The sequence below is a fragment of the Heterocephalus glaber genome, unplaced genomic scaffold (assembly GCF_053883595.1).
Source record: "Heterocephalus glaber isolate CG9 unplaced genomic scaffold, H.glaber_assembly_v1.0 deba00001688, whole genome shotgun sequence".
Taxonomy (NCBI): Eukaryota; Metazoa; Chordata; class Mammalia; order Rodentia; family Bathyergidae; genus Heterocephalus; species Heterocephalus glaber.
Window position 1 is genome coordinate 2,993,744 of NW_028258413.1, and position 21,658 is coordinate 3,015,401.

Genomic DNA, 21,658 nt, shown 5'->3' on the forward strand with positions numbered 1-21,658 from the left:
GGAGGAGATGGGGAAAGGGAAGAATGGGAAAGAAAAATTATGAGAAAAGAAAAGATAAAAAGGAAACGAAGTACGTAAATAGGGAAGGGTGGAAGGGTGAAGGGCGCACAGGTAATGGGGAAAAAATAAGAACCAAGATACATCATGTTCAGGTACAAATACCCAGTGATAAATGTAAACGTATTGTATATCTAAAATGTACCAATAAAAGAATTCAAGCAAAAAAAAAAAAAAAAGGATACCACTAACGCTGTTAGCACAAAAGTGGCCATGAGTATGACCAAACAGCTAAGCTGCCAAGCGCGGTGCAAGCCTGTAATCCCAGCTCTTCAGGAGGCTGAGGCAGGATAGCAAGTTCCAGGCCAGCCCAGGCAATTTAGTGGGACCCTGCTTCACAACAAGAGGGAGCATTTGCCCGGCATGCATGAGGCCAAGAGTTCAATGCCCAGTGCACAAAGAAACTTTACAAGGCTGCAAGTCAGTGCTCAGAAGCAGTCTGGCCACTTTCCTTCCTTCCGGCCATGCTTCCTCGCCTCTGCCTCCTCCACCTGAGCTTCCCAAAATCTCCTCTCCCCCTTCCCCCGTAACTCTGACTCATTCTTCAGAAAACATCCTCTAAGGCTGGAAGGAAATCCAACCCACTGCTGCTCCCATAACCCTGCATCTCTGCAGGGGAACTTTGCAGACAAGGGATCTTCCTACTGTAGGCTCCGCTAAGAGGAAAAAGGTCCACTTTGCTCTTAGGTTTATCGCATCCCATAGCCCAGTGCCTAGCTCATGGAAACCATTTCGGTATTCTAAAAATTCTGAAGCTTAATAAATCATCATCAATGATGAAGCCTAATAAATATCTAGTACTTTTCACGATGTTTTAACAGATACTTAAGGAGAAAGATTAGGAAACTTAAGAGTTTCAACTATGTAAAATAGTTCATATGGTAATATAAAAATAAATGTACAGGTATGAATTTTTTATTTTGGTATTTTATACTTTGTAGTAGTTAAAAATAAGAACATTTACAGCCAAAGAAAGTGACCATATTTCATTACAAATGTTTTGATATTGGAGTCAAAAAACTGAAGTACAGTACATACCGTGACAAATTTAGTGGTTTCAAACAATATGGGTTTGTTCTCTTGGCTTTGGAGGGCAGAATTCAACAGGCGCTTCCCAGGTGGGCTTGGTCAGGGTGTCCTGGCCAGCTGGCTCCTTCTGCCGGCTCTGAGGGGACCCTTACCCTGCCTTCTCGGCTCCTGGGGGCCATGGTGTCCTTGGCTTGTGGCTGCATCCTCGTCCTCCAGCCTCTTCTGGCCCCAGTCAGTGATCCCACCAGGCGGCCTGCCCAGGGCCTCCTCAGGGGGCCACACACACCTCTGCGGCTGCCACAGCCCACACGGCAGATGCCAGTGGGGTTCTCACAACTGCATCATGATGCCTCCCTCACAAAGAGCAACTTAAAATGCCCACTAGGCTAAGGTGTAACCCAACCTGAGGGGTAAACATGTAAAAAAGTGCCTTAGTGAGATAATTTTACTCACCAAAGAATCTAACACAGTGCTTTACAAAAAAAGCCACTGAAAGACTGAAAAATTCAGTTTATACACACTCTCTGAAAGGCTTTATATCCTTAGCTTCAAGTAAAGTATGTCAAATAAAGGAAGGAAACAACACTGGAACTGCTTACTAGTACCTGGTCAGCCCTGCACACAGGCACCATGGATGAACCCAGGCCCTTTGATTTTTGGAGACAGGGTCTCCCTCGCCTCCGCCTAGAGTGTCACCTGCCACATGCATCCTGGGTGCCTCTCAGCCAGACCAAACAATCACAGAACCACCACAAGGATGCACCGCCCCAGGGTCTTACTCTCGTGTCAGGGGCTAACAGACTAACTCCCTTCCTGTGCCAACTTACCTGACATGAAAATCAAAATTTACAGGATGAAATGTCTGCCCACAATCCAAATACAGGACCTCTTTAAATGGTTTTTTAGTACACATGAAATACGGTTTGGTTGGAAAACTTCAAAACCAGCCTACCCGCCTTCATCCCACCTCGGCCTCCCTCCCTCTACTCCAGGACAAGGCAGGGAGGTTCTTTCTGACACTCCACAGTGCACAAGGCTCATGGCTCCGCTTCAGCCCAAATCAAGACCCAAGCACGGGGGCGATTTCCAGCAGGCTCCACCAACAGCCCGACACACTTCCCAAGCCCGTCCTCCCTTGGGGTCTCACACACCTTTCCACCTCTGAGTCCCTTTCTTAACTCAGGCACTCAGCTGACGTTCAAACTGTCCCTGAGTTAGATCCAGGTGCGGCCGCACCTGCTTCCCCCCAAGCTCCCCACCACACACGTCAGACCTGGCCAGGCCTCTCTGCTTGTCTTGTTTTCAGAGGCTTGCAATGCACACTCTTAGAAAACCTGAAATCCATGAAAACCCCCTTCCCAGGAGTTCACTGGCTTAGCAGAAATGGTTATGAGTAGAAATTCTCCAAGCTGATTCGTGGGAAGGAGGGACAGAAAGTGGAAGAAAATAAAGAGAAGGGCAAACTGTGACTGAGACTTGAATACAGTAGAGGGTAGTTCATGACAGGGCCCAGTCTTCAAAAGCAATAATGAAGTAAGAAGGCAAGTCCCGTCCCCAGGGCTGCCTGCTTGCTGCCGCTGGGAAAGTGACGAAGAAAATCTGCCACGCAACGCAGCAGGAGGGTCCACGAGCTGAAGACCAGCCTGGCCACACAGTGAGTTCAAGGGCAGCCTGCACTACACAGTGAGCCTGTCTCCGAAACCAACCAACAACCAACACTGCCATTCAAAGAATTCATAGCCTGGAGTTGTGAAGGAAATGGAAGGGGAACTCTCACTGCTGAGCACCTACTAGGACCAGGGGGCTAAGAGCAGCACCGCCTTTAATTTCCTCAACAACCCTACAAGGAAGGTCTCACCACATGGTAGGTCAGTGGTGGCACGCGTGCCACAGCGGGCTGTTTGTATCACTGACAGCTCTAAAAGGTTCGCCATCCATGCCCTAAGCTCAGCAATGTTACAGTAGTTTTCTCCACAAAAATTTCAGCTGAATCGAGCCGGGCATGGCATTACAGATCTGTAATTCCTGTGTTCTGGGAGGCCGAGACAGGGTCACAAGTTTGAGCCTAGCCTGGGCAATTTAGCATCTTAGTGAGAATTTGTCTCCAAATGAAAAGAAGGTGTGTGTGCACACAAAGTGCAGAGCTCAGGTCCTGAGTTCAATCCCCAGTACCACAAATAAAAAATAAATTTTCAAAATGGGGGCTGGATAGGGCTGGAGTTTCGTGGGAATGTCCTGGGTTCGGACTCCAGTACTGGGGGTACATGGGCAGAACCAGAGCCGGCTACCTTTTCACAAGTCCACACCTCGGGACAACCTGCACACACCTGGCCTACTGCAAATAGTGGTGAACAGAACCAGGTCTTCTTTGCCACTTGACACTCTGACGGCGCAGGTGCCTCACTTCCAGAAAAGCCCACTAAGATCAGCTCCAAATCCGCCCCATTTCAATGTCTTAGTACAAAAGCTGCTACAGCTGTAATCTCAGAAACGGGGGAAGGGTGAAAAGGCACCGCCAATAACTAAGCAACACATCTAACGACAGAAAACAAACCAGGCAACAAGTCCTGGTGTAAGATTTTCGAAGCGTCTACTCGTCACCTTCAAAGGAAAGAAAGTACTCAGACAGCTGCACTAGCACCATGGCGCTATCCGAGAGAGAGAGAGAGAGAGAGAGAGAGAGAGAGAGAGAGAGAGAGAGAGAGAGAGAGAGAGACAGAACCAAGCTTCTGCTCCACCACGAGCACGATTAGAAACCCGAGCGAGACACTGTAGGGGTCAAGGCACTTGCTGCAGGCATGCCAGGGAGCCCGGGAACTGCAGGTTCTAAGCTGAAGGGTCACCTGGGAAGGACAGCCCGGTACTTCGGAGGGAAAGGCACGTTTGCTTACACCCTTCATGGTGAATTCTAGCAATTCACACACTCTTTCATCTTGCTTGCTTGCATTTTGGCATTTAAAGTAACGAAACTGCCAGCACTATCCCGCTCTGAAAGGGCATATGAAAGCAACAAAACATATTCTCACCTGAAATGGAATGCCATTTGTTGCCTAAAAGTGAAAATAAAAAAGGTGTGTACTGTTAAATCTGGGTACATCTCCCTCCCCCTAAAATCTCTTTAAAATACCTCTTTCAGGTCAATCAATTGGGAACAACTTGGAGTTTTATCACTACACTACCAGCCCATTATTGTATTCAATCCTCTGAACTCGGATTTGGAAGGACTGTCAAAAGGCAGAGTAAAAGCTAAAAAATACTCAACTAATACTCAGACACATGCATATACAGATACATGTAAAAGTCCTGATACCGCTCAGTGACAAACTAAAGTATGGAAATGTAACTCTAGGAAAGGAGGCTCAGTAAAGTCAAACTATCTTCAAATACACGGGGGGAGAAGCATTTTAGCAGTTAAACTCAGAAAACAAGTAAAAATGAAATAAAAACTGTTTTCTGCCTCTCTACTCCCTACTCTTCCCAAACAAGGTCAAAGTTTCTAAAATGAAACTTCCCAGTCCATTAATAAGAGACGTGAGCCAAAATTCGGGGAAAGGATCTGTATTTTAACACCTGTAACCTGCCCAGCACTGTCTCCGGCCCGAATACACAGCAATGAACAAAAAACACAAAACCGTCCCTCACTCTAAGTTTACACAGGAAGTGGTAAAAACTACCTACTTCGCCTTCCTGACGATTTCATCTGTAAAACTGGGGAACTGGACTAGGTGTTTTTCACGGTGTTCCAAAACCCACAGGACCTCCACTTGTTAGCCACACTCACTTCGTCTTTTCCTGACTTCTCTATCCACAATTTCCTTTGGAAAAGCAAATGTTTCTAATACGTCCATTACGGAGGACTCAGGGATCAGACTGTGGGCTCTTCTCAGTGGACCCCAATGGATGCACTCTAAATTCAGGCCAGTGTCTCCCGGGAGGGGTGTCAGGTGGCACACGTGAGGGCTCAGGCTAATCCCAAGCCTCTGGCTGTCACCCACTGACCAGGAGCTGGAAACTGAGGTCCCACTGCCCCTTCCTTGGATCCAGGAACTTGCTGGGACAGGGCTCCAGCGCTCAGCCAAACAAGTCCGGGTTACTGCGCAGCGCATTCCAGAGGACAGAGTGAGGCTGCAGGGAACTGACGCCAGCGCAGGGCCCCAAACCAAACCCCCATCAGACTGAGGGCTTCAGAGAGGCCGGGAGCGCCACCTCTGCTCTGCCCACCCCACCCCAAGCCAGGGCCAGGGACAATCACTAGGGCTCTCAGGTGAGGTCCTGCCCCAGGCAAGCTCTTGGCCCGCCCTCAACCTCTCATCAGCACACTCAGGTGTGGCCCAGGTACGGGCTTGGGAGCTGTGACAGAACCGGGGGCAAAGGCCCTCACACTGTGTGCTGAAGAAGTAAGTGACCTCATTCCATCTTCTATGATTTTTTGAGACAAGGCTTCACTATGTGGTTCAGGCTGGCCTTAAATGCATTCTGTAGCCCAGACTGGCCTGCCTCAGCCTCCCAAGTGTTGGGATTACAGGCGTGAGCCTATGCATGTGGTGTCCTGTGACATTTTTTAACTCATACTTCTGATCTGTTTCTTTTTTTTTAACCATACCTGGAATTCCACAGATATCTATTAAAAAGCAAATAAGTTTATGTAGAGTTGAAGTATAAAAAACTCAAATGACTGCCTCCTAATCTTTATATTTTTTTCTAAAATTAGCAAACGAAACAGAAACAGATTTGATCATGTTTCTCTACTTAAACTAATCCCTTCTACACAAACAAAACAAAACCTGACCTAGCTCTGTATTGCCAAATCCTCAGGCCATTCTGCATCGGGCCTCTCCTGACTGCCCTAGGAATGACCCCACCTTAGCTTTCTCTTTGTCACCAGCTCCCCTGGCTGCTCTGGGTGGCTCTCGGGTTCTCCAGACCCCACAGCTGCCAGGCGCGAACTTGTGTGCTGTGCCTTCTTCGTGTAGACAGGCCTTTTCCCGGCCTGCCTGTCAAAGCCCTCCAGGACAGGCACAACCAATTCGAATGCCGCCAAAACGGGAGTCAGGCAAGGAGGAGGCAATCTGTCTTCTCTACTACCTTAACCTGGAGGACTTAACTTGTAAGCAGGCAACAAATGTCGACATGGTAGCAACTTTACATGAAGGAAATTATTACAAACAGCAGAAAGCAAGCATTTTCTATACCTGGCATCAAAATATTGTTTGTTCTTCCAACTTTAACATCCGATTTGGCTAAGCAAATATCCTGGCATCCTCGAGTGTTCACAAAATTTACACGGCTACCATAAATATTTGCCACTTTAAAACTGTCCGTTCCATGAAAACGCATACTCAAAAAAATCAAGGGAAGACAGTCCTTGACTCACCCCTAGGCATGAGTTTACAGAGTTCTAATACGTGAGGCCTGCTCCTAAACCACCGTTCTACTTGCTTCACACAAAGCCGTGTTAAAAAGAAGTATTTACATTAAGGTTACAAGCACAGAAACGTCTTGGAAACAGTACTTTCAAATCTATTCAGAACAAGCGTATCACCCTAACAATATTGTTTGCACTCGAATCCCTGTGTTGTGAACTACTTTTGGAGGAAAAGGATGTAATACCTAGGAGCAAGGCTGATCCAGTGGATAGTAGTCAAGGCATCACTTCGGATCACGAAAAACTTCAACCTCTGGTTCTTGGCAGTAACTACAGCTTTTGTGTTTGAAAAGCCATCGGCTGAGGAACTCAAGATGTTGCTGACAAAGTCTGTTTTCATTAGCGAACTGGATAAAATAGGTCAATTATTTGAGGAATAATAGTGTATCTTTGTTCCCTACCAGCGTAAGACAGACATTTTTCTAAATCCAGCAATTACTTTCCGAGGTTCTCCGACATCCTAGCAAGTCGGTACAGAGTTCTCCCGCCCCACCGCTGCCCACGAACACTCCAAATCTCAAGATTAGGAAGCAGACGTCCCAGAGTCGTCATTTTCCAGCCGAAATCGCTGCATTCCCAAAGCCCGCGACCTTGGAGGAACGCAGCTTGCGTGTGGCACCGGGTGCTGCCCCGTGGAGGCCGCGCCCGAGCCAGGCCCGAGCGACTCCCGCACTTTCTTCTATTTCTGAAAGTGGGAGCTCGGAAAACAAAAGCAAAGCGAAACCAAACCAAACCCGCTCAAGCCACCTGATCTGAAAACGCTCGTCTAAGGCCGTCCTGACACCTGCTCCCTTTCAAGCCCAGGGAGCAAAGTCCCCACGAGGGAGCAGTCGTGGCCACCACAGCCCCGCAGGCCCCGCGGGGTGCCGTCCCGGCCCGCCCCCGGAGCCCCTTTTGGTCCACAAACTCGCGTGCGAACTTCAGCAACCTCCCGGGCACGGCCGCGGGACCCCGCGATCGCCGCGAAGCCGCCGGGCCGGGGGCGGAGAACAGACCAGCCGGCCCCGCACCCACGACTGCAGCTCCTCACGCGGGGTCCGCCCGGCCCGGTCTCCGCCCCCCACGCGGACCCGCCCGTCAGGCCGCGCGCTCACCGTTCTGCCGCGCCGGCGCCGAGCCCGAGGCCGCCAGGGCTCCGGGGGCGACGGCCGTGCCGGGCCGGGGCGGGGTGCGGGCGCCGGCGGCCGAGTGAGGGGACCCGGCGGGGGCCGACATGGCAGGCGGCGGACGGCAAAGGCAGCGGCGACTGCGCCCGGAAGGTGGGCGTAGGGCCGGGGGCGGGGCCGGCGGCGGAGGAAGAGGAAGGAGCGCGCCTGCGTCGGCGCCCGGAACCGCCGGGACCCGCCCGGAACCGCGCTTATGGGCCCGACGCTCCGCCGGACCGCGGCGTGGGACACCACCTAGCCCCGCCCCGCCCCATCCGGCCCCGCCCCTCTTGCGCTGGAGCTGCCGCAGCGCCCCCTGCCGGCGGAGCTGGCGCAGACCGAGGGACCCACCGCGCAGTGCTCAGAACCTGGGCTTTGGTTTTGACTGTTTACCCTTGAGCTGAAATGCGGCAGTCAAGCTCCATGTCTATTGGTAGCGAGTGATTCCTTGTTAAAGACAGGAGAAAGGATTTCTCTATGATAAATACAGGACTTACTGAAAATTGAACTAGTCAAAGCCGGGTGTGGCAGTGCGCACCTGCAATCCCACCACTCCAGGAGGCTGAGGCAGGAGGACCACAAGCGTGAAGCCCGGCTTTCATTGGGAAACTTCGCGACTTACTGAGACCCGCTCTCGGATTTCTTTAAAAAGGCAAAAGGGTGGGGGATGTAGCTCAGTGCAAAGGGTCTGGGTTCAAACCCGCTACCAAAGCAAGAGACTTCATCTTCCCAGGAAGAGGGAGACAAACTTCATCTTGCATCTCTGCCAAGTGTTAGGTCATCTCGGTGCTCAGCGAGGCTGTGGCGCCGGAGTCGGGTTGCTGGGTCTCCCTGGAGAATCTTCCGGGCCCGGGTCGGCGCAGGCTAACTGGGAAGCCAGCCCCGCGGCCCCGAGGCCACCACCACCCTGCTGTGGACACGGGACTGTTCAGCTCAGCCGGAGTGGGATCTCGCAGGAGCATTCGGGAGCCATGGGCGGGCTAACTGGAAGTACAGTGGACCCTTGACTTAGGGACGTGATCAGTTCCGGAGGGCTGGTTGTAACTCAAGTTGGTGGTAAGTCAATACAGCTGAGATCTGGATGTTTACCTGGGTACACGCCATAGAGAACAAGAGGCAGATGAACCTTTCATTGACCCAATTAACCCAAGTTGTTCGCATGTCAGGCCGGTCGTAACTTGAGGGTCCACTTTACTGTACTACAAAGCGTGGAGCGTGTGTGTCGGTCCTAGGATAATTCATGAATTCGTGATGCTGGTTACTTAACGCACCAAACTACAAATGGCGGTTTAGCGCCTGGACCCGTACTTCGGGGCTCTGGGGTGACTCACACCTGCCGGACAGGCGCCAGTTCGGCTCCCTGCGCTCAGGACGGGAGCCCTCCCCGCCCCTGAGAGTCCGAGCCGGGCTGCAGCCGTCCCCCCGGAGACTTCCTGCTCCCGGTGGGAGGCGGGAAGAAGGGGGACCCCTCCACGAGGGGGAGGCGCTGTTCTGGGGAAGCCCAGAACCTCGGGCTTCTGATGGTCGCGAATTCCCGCCGCGCCGCGCGTTTCTAGCGAGCTTCCGGTACCTGAGAATCTGCAGGTTGGGAAGGGTCTCTGACTTTCCCCTCAGGCGGCTCTTTTAAAAAACTCTGGCACTGGGGATTGAACCCAAGACCTTCACACTGAGCTGCATCCCCAGCCTTTTTTACTTTTACTTTTTACATTTTGAGACAGGGGCTCATTAAGTTGTCCAGGCTGGGCTGGAATGTCCACCCTCCTGCCTCAGCCTCCCTGAGTGCTGGGAATCCAGGGCGAGCTGTCCTCCGTGCACCAGAAGTGGGAGAACCCTCGTGTCTGCAGACAGAGGGGTTTCCCGCAGTCGCTGCCCCAGGACTTTTCATCACACTTGGGTCGGACCCTCCTGCTCCCCCTCAAGTCTGCGTCTCCGTGTCTCCTTAGCAGGCTCAGCTGTCCTGGAGAACTTACAGGAAATAAGGTTCCCTCGCCCATTTGCTCAGGCAGGTTGCCCTGCCCTAGTGTCCTCTCTCGGCTTGAATAGTCATGACTGTGTGTGTGTCATTTAGTTCTCACAATTAGCCTATGGAATATTTTTCTTATCTTCTTTTGGCTGATCAGTAAATTAAGGATTATGGAGTTCAAATAATCTTAGTAAAAATCATGACCTGTAATCAGCAGAAGCAGAGCTCATCTCAGTACCCTTGTTTCCTTCATTACAGCCTGCACTCTGTTAAAATTTGCCTTTTCCCCATAGGGCCATGCTAGCTAGGATATCCTGTTTTGCGTGTCAAAGCATTTCTTGTTTCCTGTGTGTGGGATGTGTGCCAGTGTTCTTTGGAATGGTGGATGGGAACATGCTTGAAATGCAAATTCTCCGGCTCAGCCCCAGACCCATGGAATTGGGAGGGAGGTCCTGAGAGGGGGCCCCAGGACCAACTTTCCAAGTGACTGATGACACACAGGAACATTGTGAGAGTCACTTCTTTTGAGGAGCAAAGTTAAATTCAGTTGGCTCATTTGCCTCTACTTTGTGTTTTTGTTTTGTGTGGTTTTTGAGATAGTCTTGCTGTGTAGGTCAGAACTCACGATGGTCTTCCTGCCTCAGCCTCCTGAGTGCTGGTATCACCGGTGTGAGCTAACACACCCAGCCAGAAGGGAACTTTTTGAGGTGTGTCAAATTGTAACATGCATACCAGTATTTTTTTTTTTTTGGTACCGGGGATCAAACTCACAACCTTGTGCTTTCGAGGCAGGTGTGGTGCCCCTGAGCTACATCCCTGGTCCACACCAGTATTTGTCAGGCTCAGTAGGACTCACTGTCTGTAGCAGAAGGGTGCGCACCTTAGACAACTCCTAAGAATGACAGTTCAGTTCTTTCTCTACCATATCTTCACTTGTATTCCTCCACCAGGTTTTGGTGGTTGTTGTTGTGTTTTGTTTTAATTCTCCACAACTTTCTCAAGGTACTAAGGACCTCCAATATACTAGGCAAGCACTGTCCTCCCACAATCACCTTTTAAAGCTTTTTATGTTGAGATAGGGCTTGCTAAATCTCCCCAGTTGAGCTGGAACTTGTGTTCCCTCTGCCTCAGCCTCCCAAGTACTGGGATCGCCATGGTGACTGGCTCATTCTCTACTTTTAAAATCACATTTGACTTTGTAGAATGCCCCTCTCTTTTTAGTGGTGTTTTCTGTTAGGTGTCTGTCTCCCAATACAGAGAAATGATTTTTTTCTTTCTTCTCCTTTATTTGATCAATTTAAATATCTACCGCATTTTTAGTAGATTAAATGTTAGAGATGTAAAGATGAGCAAGGTGCAGTCTGTCCCCGGGGGTATGCAGAATCTCTCACATTTATTCTTACTGACTCATATGCAGATTTCCTTTCCCCTTCAAACTTTCCGTGTTAGTTTTTCTTCTATCCCTTGTTGAATGTCTCTTCTTTTTGTTACAACATTCCAATCTTGAGTTCTACAATTCTTTGGGAGGAATACACAGTTTCACTGACCTTTATATTATTTGATCATTTGTGTTGATGTGGTTGAACTGTCATTTAAGTCTCCATGGTTTGAGTCACAGTTGGGATTCTAAAAGAAAAAGAGAATGAAATTATGAGGCAAGTAATCATCGCATAGCCAAACTGCACAGCAGCGCATGGCCTTACTGGAAGTTCTCTCTGGTTCCCACATTCGGTTGTTATTTTTCACAGGCTGTCATTTCTGTAGCCATCCACTTATCCATCCCACGGCATATTAACAAATTAACAGTAACAACTCACAGGCAGGGGAAAGACAGGCTGTTCACACAGGCAGCTTGAGAGCAGCAAGTGCTATCAGTTGCAAAGTAAAGACAGGAAAATTAGAAAAATGGAAGAATTAAAAATGCACAGCACTCTGGTGGTTGGTTAAACCCAACAGCCCTGTGTAACCACTAGGAACGTGAGAAGCATCCTCTGAGAGCCTGCAAACAGCTGCTCCAGCAGGCTGTGCTGAAGGATCTAGCACGTACCACACACCTGCATGGCTCCACGGCTCAGTGTGGCCCTGAGCATCGGGACCAAAGCAGGAATGCAGAGCCCTGGCTGTCAGCTCCAAGAAGGATTAAGGTATGTGCTGCACTGTTGCCAAAGACAGGAGATGCACACATCCCCCTTTTATTTTTTTAATTTTTTATTTTTTTTGGTACTGGGGATCGAACTTGGGTCCTTGTGCTTGCGAAGCAGGTGGCAGAACCACTGAGCTACATCTCTGGCCCTACACCCCCCTTTTAGAATCTCAGCAACTTTTACAGTTGGATGGTGTCGAGGCTGTGTCTAGATGTCCCCAAAGCCTCATGTGGTCAGAGGCGGCTGGATCTAGAGTGTGATGCTGGCATTAAGGGTGTGTGATTACTACTAAACCAGTCCAGTGATTGGTTTGGCACCGCCCTAATCCCAGTATCCGGGACAGAATTTTAAAGGGGCAGAAAGAAGCTGCTGAGGTTGCTCGGACTTGTAGCTTGGTGTCTTCTGCCTTCTGCCCACCACAAACCATTTCTCCTCTCCGTGTGCCGCCCTGGCTTGACACCAGCCGGCCGCCGACTGAAGCCTGTACACACTGTAGGCCAAACAGACCTCTCCTCCTTTCACTTTGGATGTCAGGTATTTTGTCTCAGCAATGAGAAAAAGTAACTAAGACAGATGGCTTAACCTCTAAAGTTCTTTTGTTCCACAATTCCAATAGCCACTCTTTGACCACAGGTGCATTTCTACCAAACAAAGATGAATGGTCGTTTGAGGGTCTAGACCCATGCTTCCTCTTCTTTTTGCTAATACAAGTAATAAAGTGGCGCCTCTGGAAACCTAATGTGCATGTGAATATCAGTCCCCTGAGGATCTTGTTAAGATGCAGGTTTCTGGTGTGCAGGCTCAGAATCCCAATACTTGGGAGGCTGAGGCAGGAGGCTGCTGAGTTGAAAGGCCAATCTGGGCTATACATATAGTGAGACTTATAGTGGGCCATATAGGAAGACCAGTGAGGTTCCGGTTGGGTAGTCTGAGATGTTGCCTTTGTCACAAGAGCAACACTAATGACAGTGCTGGTGTTCATGGCCTGCACTGTGAGGAGCGAGAGCTTGCCAGCCTAGAACGACACAGCAAGTTTCTGGGCGTCTTTTCATTTCATTTACCTTCGAAAGTAAGCCATGGAGGGAATTTCCCCTCCTGGCCCTTAGGGAGCGTCCTCCACGCCCACCACATCCTGGACGGCTGCAGTTTGAGCCCTGCCTGTCAGTTCCCTGGTTTTGCTGAGGCCTTCAGGAAACGCGAGCCACTCCGGGGTCCATGGCGGTGGGCGGCCACACCGACCTCTCTCCACCTGCTCTGCGGGGCTTCGGTTTCCAGTTCCTTCTCTTCTCACTGCTTGTTGTAGGAAATGCTGAATTAGTCTGCTGAGGCAGCCGAAACAGAATGCCATGGATCGGGCAGATTAAACAATAGAGATGCATCTTGTTGGGGTTCCGGAGGCCGGAAGCCTAAGGTAGCAGGCTGGGTTCTGGTTAGGGCTCTCTTGATAACTTGCAGAGTAAGCCAGGCCCTGAAGGGCGGGACAGGCTGCGGGAGGCAAAAACGACTTCTGTGCTCTCTAGCGCCGCCTGCTGGAAGCAGGCGGATTATTACACTTGCTCCAGAAAACTGATTTTTATCTTTGTTTGTAAAACAATGTAAGTTAATGAAAAGATCTTAAGAAAGGGTAGATTTGTATCACAAAGGATTTGGATAACCATTTTTTGCCTTGTTGAAGGGATAAACTTTAATTGCATGAAAACATGTGAAACAAGGTTGTTTTTTAAAAAACGCCAGATTTAAAAAAAATGTTGAAAGTACCAATTCAGTTAGAGAGGGCCCTACACTTCTAAAAAGAATACTGATAAACTAAAGCACCACTGTGCTGGCAAAATGTTCACAAGCTCGTATATATCATACAGAATAACCAATTTAAAGTGGATTAGAGACTTAAACATAAAATGTGAAACTGTAAACTACAGTTTAGAAGAGAACACTGGGACATTGGTCTGGGTGAAGATTTCTTGGATCTGAGCCCAGAAGCATAGGCAACAAATCAAAAATAAACAAATGAGATCTTGCCAAACTAAGAAGCTCTGCATACAAGAATTGGGAGAACGTGTTTGCAAACCAAGTATCTGACAAGGAGCTAATATATAAAATATGCAAGGAATTCACATAAGAAAACAAATAACCTAGTCAAAAAACGGGTTAAGGACTTACCCAGACATTTCTCAAAAGAAGGCATGAGACTGCCCAAAAGGTATGTGAAGAAATCTGCATTGCCACTACGCAAAGGAAATTCAAATGAAAACCAGGAGCTATAAGCATACACCTGTCAGCAAGGCTATTACTGAAAACACAAGCAGGAAAGTAAGTGTTGACAGGGATGGGAGGAAAGAAATGTAGCTCACCTTTCGCCCTTGCTGGAGCAACAAGAACTCCTCGGGAAGGAGTTCTCTACTCAATGTGTGTGAGTCTGTTTAAGAAATCTCTGCTTGGGCCGGGGATTTAGTTCAGTGGTTCCGCCGCCTGGCTAGCAAGCGCAAGGACCTGAGTTCGATCCTTGGTACCAAAAACAAAACAACACAAATAAATAAGTAAATAAAGAAAGGAAAAAAAAGAAATCTCTGCTCTACCTACAGTGCTGAGGAGCCACACCCTCCCCCTTCTAAGGGGCTTTATTGGGGTTTCCCAAAGGCCACCACTAGTGTTGCATTTAGTCATGAGCTGTCTGCCTAGCACAGGAATAGTCTGCATAAAATTATGTACCTCTTCAATAACAAAGTTTTTATGATTACATTTTATTTTATTTGTGTTGTTTTGAGACAGGGTCTCACTATGGAGATCAGGCTGGATTTCAGCTCACTGTGTAGCCCATACTCACTATGTAACCTCAGTCTTGCAGAGATCTTTCTGCCTCAGCCTCCCAAGTTCTGGGATGGTAGGCGTGTGCCACCACGCCCAGCTTCAATAACAAATTTTTTAGTGGAAAAGATAAGATTTTTGTATTTCGTTCTTTTTCCGCTTCAAACACTTTTTATTAATGTCCTCAATGGCTTTAAAAGCATAGCTAAGTTTAATTCCACTATAACCCTGCAGGATACTTCCTTTCTCTCTGTTTCATTCAAAGACTGAAGTTGATTTTCTCTATTTTGCTGGTCCACAATCTTTTTTTAAAGAAAGATTGTAAAATTTTAGTCTTTGCTAGTAAAAAGTAGAAATCAAGTAGAAGCCTGTACGCAGTTACTATTTTAGATCACACTAATCTTCACCATATTCTAGTGAGTGCATATAGTAATATAGGGCTTACACTACGTGGAACTGGGGTGGAGAGAGCTGTTTCCTTCCAAACATAATTACCATTTCTTTGAAGCAATCTGTTACTGATAGTGAAAGGTCAGCACTATCAAATACCTCAAGAAAGATATTTCTCTCAGAGGAGAATTCAGTATTGCATAGTTGTTTCATCTGTTATGGATGCATTGTGAGACAAGTGGTTGTAAAATTATATTCCCATTTCTTTATGTTCTAAAAATGACTACCTACTCCTAAAAGGTGGAAAAATAAATGAGTAAGCCTTCATCATGGACTAACTGAGCCCAAAACGTCTACAGTGTGTGCGTGTGTGTGTGTGTGTGTGTGTGTATGTGTGTGTGTGTAGTACTGGAGAGTGACCTAGAGGTGCTCTACTCCTGAGCCACACCCTCAGTCTTTTGTTTTTTATTCTGACATTTTGAGGCAGGATCTCAGGAAGTCACCAGGCTGGGCTCAAATCTGTGATCCTTGTGCCTCTGCCGCCTCCTTCAGTCCTGTAATACTCCTTCAGGGATTACAGGCATGTGCTGCCATGCCTAACTCGTGTGTGCATTTTTAATGAAGATGTTCAGCAGCTGTCACGGGTAGGGGACTTTGGAGAGAGGGGAGATGCAGAGGAGCTTTGTCGAAAGCTCTACCAACACCTTGAAGTAAACTCATAATGAAGATCTACGTTATTTGTTGAATTTGTCTCACATCGCCTGTGAGTGAGACTGCACAGGGGTGTCATGTTCAGCCTCCGCTGTAGATGATAGAAGCTTCATTCAGAGCATCTCGTGCCCTCGTGTCTCAGATGCTCTCTTGTCACTGGGACAAAATATCTGACACTGACACCTTAAAGGAGGTGAGGTTTATTGTGGCTCACAGTTTTAATCCATGGGCAGCTGGCTCCAGGCAGAAATAGGATGGCAGAGGGGCCTGGCGGAGGAAAAGGGCTCAACCTATGGTGGCCTGGAAGCAGAGAGCAAGAAGCAAGAGCCAGCAGTGAGACTATACCTTTTCAACCCTCAGCCCCAGTGACCTGGCCCTCTGACCAGCCTCTGAATGTGAGGCTCTAGGGGGAAGTTTTAGATCTAAACTGCAGCATTCCACCCTTGGCCTCCAAAACGCTCTTGTCCATCTCAATATGCAAAATGCCTTGAGTCCATCTCTAAGAATCACCAAAGTTTTAACAGTTTCAGGTTATTGAAAAGCCCAAGTCCAGAGTCTCCTCTGAGACTCAAGATAAACTCTTAGCTGTGAGCCCCTGCAAAAATCAAAAAGAAAGCTAAACACTGCCAACATGCAATGGCACAGGGTAAACATTCCCATTCCAGAAGGTATAAAGAGGGGGACAGAGTGGGACCAAGTGAAGGCCAAAACCCAACAGGGCAAACCCTAAATCCTATAGCTTGGTGTCCAGCACCCAGGGGAGATTGAGGTGAGATGTGAGCTCCACAGGGCTTGGGCAGTCCTGCTCCTGTGGCTTTGCCAACTGTAGCCCTCACACCTCCCCCTTGGGGTGGCCCCACTCACTGCCTGCAGGTTTTCTCAGTAGACATTCCACACTCCTGGCTTCTCCAAATTCTGGGGCCTCGACCGCACTTTTAGCTTCCCTCTCATGGCTTCATGCACTGCCCTCTCAGGGACTCACTGCCTGGCCTCTCAGGCTTTCATCTGAAATCTGGATATAAGCCTCTACAACCCCACAACTCCTGCATTCTTCATGCCTGTAACACTAGTACTGCATGGGTTACACTAAAGTCTGCCCCAAGCAGTAGCCAGGCCCCCTTGGATCATGACATTCAGAAAACCAACCAATTCCTGGGAGGTGTCCCAGGGATTCTCTTTTCAAGTGATTGAAAGCTTTGCAGTTTTGCACTTTTGAGCCTATGAAGCTTTGCTGATTTCTCAGATGCCTTCAGGCCATCTTTCCTATTGTCTGTATGCACAGTACTTGGCTTCCTTTTACTGTGAATCTTTTCAGCAACCAAGCTCTCTGTGGCTCCAACTTTGCAGCATCTTCCTTTCTGATGAAACAGCAGAATCTTCACATCTGTTTTTTGCTCCTGATTTTCACATAGTTCTAGTTAAAAACAGCTAGCAGTACCCATTCCAAAGCCTAAACATTGGGAAACTTTGAAATTTCCTCTGCCAGATTAGTCCACTGTCCTTAATCTCAGTCTCCTACAAAGTGTCAGGATGTAGGCAAAATGAAGACACACATGATCTCAAATCCGACTGCCAACAGAGTCCTTGTTCCCCACTGAAACCTCCTGAGTGCGGCTTTTATTGTGTGCATTCCTTCAGCTTTCCAGTCTTCTGAGCTCCAGCCAGAACCTCCCAGCAAGCTCAGCTTCCAGCATTCTAGGGTGTCTCTAGGTGGCATCGCCAGACCTTTCCAAACTCCTCCTGCAAGCCAGTCCCAAAGCCTTTCAAACCACATGGTCAGGTGCAGTCACAGCAATGACCCCACCTCTCTGGTATCAAAGTCTGTCTTAGTCACTCTCCCATCACTCAAATAAAATACCTGACACAGGTAACTTAAAGAAGAGAGATTTATTCTGTCTCAGTCAGTCCATGGTCAGCTGGCTCCAATGCAAAAACAGGTGGGCAGAGGGGCCTGGAGGAGGAAAAGATGCTCAACCCTGGGCAGCCAGGAAGGGGCTGGGGGAGAGAGAGAGGCGGAACCAAGGATGAGACTTACACTTTCAAGTGTTGTCCCAGGTGACCTGTCTCTTCTGACCCGGCCCCACCACCAAGCACGAGGGTGGGGGGACATTTTAAAGTGTGACACCTGGCCATTCTCTTGAAAAAATGTTTGTTAGTCCATGTTTGCAGCATGTAAAGATCACTCCCGTGTGGAGTCGGCCCACGGACAGAACACACCTTCATTCCTTTTTCATTCCCTTTTCCTCTCCCATCTCTTGATCCTCTCATCTGAGAAAGATCTGTCTCCGTATTTCCTATCATCTATTTTTATTTTGCTCTTTAGTTTTGCCCTGGGTTTCTCATACAAGAGAAACCATGTGATATTAAGGATATGTGTCTGACTTACTTCACCTAACATTATGTTCAAAGCACATCTATTTTCTTACGAATGACTCAGGTTTATCCTTCTTTATGGCAGAGTAGTGCTCCATTGTGTGTAAACACCCCATTTTCCTCATCCATTCATCTTTTGATGGATATATAGGACACTTCCAAGATCTAGCTACTAGGAATTGTGCTGCTTTAAACCTTGGTGTGCATGGATCACTGCAATATGATGTCTTTAACTCTTTCAGGAAGATACCCAGAAGAATAGCTGGGTCAAATGGAATTTTGGGGTTTTTTTGTTTTGTTTTGAGACAGAGTCTTGCTGTGTAGCCCAGGCTATTCTTGAACTCACAGTGATCCTGCCTCAGCCTCCTGAGTGCTGGGATTACAGGCTGTGTGTTACGCCAGGCTACTTTTTGGGGTTTTTTAAAGGAATCTCCACACTGATTTCCATAGTGCTTGTACTAGTTCACACTCCCACCAGCAGAGTAGAAGGCTCCTTTTTCACCCGCAGGCTCTTCCCCATTTGTTATTTGATTTGATGGTGGCCATTCTTTCTGGGGTAAGAGGGAACCTCAGTGTTGTTTTAATCTGCATTTCTCTAATGGCTAACACCTGGCCATTCTTATCTCCTGGATGAGGTAGCTTCTGACATTCAAGGTGTGATTCAAAAATATGGTAAAAGTTTAAATAAAAAAATTACAGTAAAAGACATATTGCCACTACTCCCCCTCAGAGTACTCAAAATACCCCCCCCCCCCGGCTTTGAACACATTTATCCCATGTGCTTGGCAATGTGTCTTCTACTGTAATAAGGTTTAAAAAGTAAGCATTCACCACACTCCTGATTGCTCTTTGTAGGCACGAGGGGGATCGGCTTTTCGAGGCTAAGAGCCCCTGCCTCAGTTTCCCCAGCACTGCAGTGGGGCTGAACCCACCTCAGGCAACCCACACATTTCTCTGTAGGCAGGCAGGGAAAAGGCCCTGGTGTCTTTTAGTTGCCCTGTTAAGCGAGGTTTGGAAAATATGTGCTTTGGCCACACTCTGGGCTTAGGTAACAGTTTTTCCCTGTGGTTTTAAGTTAAAATCAGCCAATCAGACGCAAACATTACAAGGCACAGTCACTGCATATATGAGTTTTTCTAGACTCAAAACAAAGACATTTTCACAGATAATTCTCACAGATCTCCATATGCAGCTCATAATTTTGTTACATGATGACTAGGTAGGCAGAAATGGTCAGAACTGTACATGAATCACTGTAATTATGATCATGTGTCTACTTTCAAAATAAGGTAAATGTTTGAGGTAAAATAATAATTATTCTCACCTCTGAGAGCACTTACTATGTTCCAGGCATTGTGCTATAGACATTATTATTTCCCAAGCCAGGCATGGTGGCTCGTGCCTATGATCCCAGCACTCTAGGAGGCTGAGGCAGGAGGATCACAAGTTCTGGTCCCGCCTGGGCCACTTAATGAGTTGGGGGGGGAGGCAGGCTGGGGGTGTAGCTCAGTGCAAAGGGCCTGTGGTCAATAATGTGGAGAGTGGGATGGGAAACCGGAAGTCTCCCAGGAAGAAAGGAGGGCGGCCTGAAGCACCCCAGGGCCAGCCCCCAGCGGCTCAGACTCTGAGCAGGGTTTTCTCCAGGCCCTTAGCTGAGTGTGAAAAGTGTGTGAGAGATCGAACCGCCTTCCATCCCTTCCTAGCCGGGCAGCTTCCACGAACAGATTATCAGGAGTTTAAACAAATAAACAAATAAGTGAAACCCCTAGCACATTTTACCGAGGCCCCAGTGCTCCATGTAGTAATATAAATCTAGTTAGGTCACCAAAAGCACTTCGCCATGGACGTATCTTAAAATAATTTTAAAAGGGCCTTTAAAAGTTGAAATTTTTAAAAACGAAAAGAATGGGCTTAGGAGAAGCGCGGCGTCTCGGGCGCTAAACGCAGCCTTCCCCGCTGAACCGCAGGTTTGCGAGCTCTGGGCAGGCCCCGAAGCGCCTCCCGCTGCCCGGCTCCCGCGGCGGGCTGCTGTCGCCACCTGGCGGCCGTCGCGCGGACGTACTGCGTTGCGGGGGCGCTGAAGGGCGCGAGGGGCTCCTGGGCCGCAGACCCGAAAGTAGACGCGCGCAGCACACTTCGGGCCAGCGGAGGCAATCGGTTTACTTATGGGTAACTCGAGAGATCAGTTTTTGGCGGTGGATTACAGACTAGGACTCCACAAGATTCGCCAAAATAGTTGTTCTTTTACTCGGGAGACCTTCGCCCCCTCTCCACTGCACACTTCGTAAAAGCCCTGCGCACCGCGGAGCAGCTTCACGAAGCTGTACAGCGATTTCACTGTCTGTCGGCATCCAGCTCTGTTTTTTTCTATCACCCCTTTGTCTGCACTGGCGTTTCAGCATTTAGCAATCTGCTCCTTAGCACGCCGTGGTGGTGCAGGCCTGTTATCCTAGGACTCCAGGAGGCTGAGGCAGGAGGACCACAAGTTCAAGCCTAGTCTGGGCAACTGGGGGGAGGGGGAATCTGCAGCTTGCTGATAAGATCGACCCCTTTCTTTTTATTTTAAAACGCAGATAACTCTATATGTGTTGTAACTTTACGGTGTTAGGGTGTGGATGTGTTGGTAAAAAGTGTGAGGAGAAGAAGCAATGGGTCATGCTGGTCACTAAGTCATCCCGGAACCGACTGCACCTGGCAGTTAGGTGGGCCACGAATTCACTTCTGGTCAAGGAGTTACAAATAAAGATTTACCAATTCCCTGTGATTCTAGGCAAGAAGTTAACATCTAACGCTGAGGCAGCAGAGTAGCTGTCATGATATTTCACAATTTGGGGGGGTTTAATTTCCTTAGTAATTTCTCCATTCACAGAACGAAGGGCCCCTTAAATAAAGTTGGAAAAATTTGTATATTTGCCCACATAAACAGATCCAGCCCCCTGAACATGGGCTTCCTTTGGAAGCAGTCGGAGCTCCCGCGCTCAGGGCACGAGCCCCCGTGCTGGACCAGCCCGGAGCCGTCAGCTGCTGGGCAGAGGTAGCTGAGCCTGTTCAGGCTTTGGGCTTCTCACCTTCTCACCCATCCATCCATGCACCTCTTTGGAAAATCGAGCTTTTTTTTATTAACTTCATTGGTACATTTTAGGTATAAAATACAGTTACATTCATCATTGGGATCTTGTACCATTACGTGAGTCTCTTGGTTCTTATTTTTTTTCCCCTTCCCTTGCCCTCCCTTCACCCCCTCCACCCTTCCCTATTTGCAAAGACCTTGTTTCCATTTTTTTCCTCTTCTCATATTTTTTCTTTTCCTTTTTTTCCTTCCCCTACCCCCCCTGCTCTTTTAGACCTTTTCTTCCTGTTACACAATATCAGTTATACATTTTTTAAATTACAATATTAAGATCTAGGAGACATTACCACAGATTTTACAAAATTTAAAAGGATATAGAAAGCATATTACAAAAATCTTTTTTGAAATAAATTTGACAACTTCTAAGAAGTAACTTAGAAGACAAATTAATGAAACTAACTCTGGAGGAAATATAAAATTTGAATAGCACCTATTAAAGAAAGGATATTCCTAGCTTGAAAACCTACCTATATGACAACAGCAGGC

General features: G+C 48.1%; 1 protein-coding gene and 1 long non-coding RNA gene across 11 annotated transcripts in view; one reads left to right on the forward strand and one right to left on the reverse strand.

Annotated features, from left to right (window-relative positions):
* Positions 1-7,776, reverse strand: part of Sec24b (SEC24 homolog B, COPII component) — a 65,862-nt gene extending 58,086 nt beyond the window's left edge. For 3 of the 6 annotated variants that reach the window (XM_087198806.1, XM_087198805.1, XM_004866294.3), the window contains exon 1: positions 7,606-7,776. In XM_087198806.1, coding sequence (XP_087054932.1) covers positions 7,606-7,726 — 121 coding nt within the window. In that variant the 5' untranslated portion in view covers positions 7,727-7,776. Of the gene's footprint in view, positions 1-1,095; positions 7,273-7,605 lie in introns of those variants that run through there. The other 3 variants (XM_087198807.1, XM_021245383.2, XM_021245385.2) reach the window with 3 other exon arrangements.
* A 75-nt stretch (positions 7,777-7,851) lies between these two features.
* LOC101708405 (uncharacterized) overlaps positions 7,852-21,658 on the forward strand; it is a 104,254-nt gene continuing 90,447 nt past the window's right edge. For all 5 annotated transcript variants that reach the window (XR_015446452.1, XR_015446453.1, XR_206128.4 and 2 more), the window contains exon 1: positions 7,852-8,712. This is a non-coding gene — a long non-coding RNA (uncharacterized LOC101708405). The remainder of the gene's footprint in view (positions 8,713-21,658) is intronic.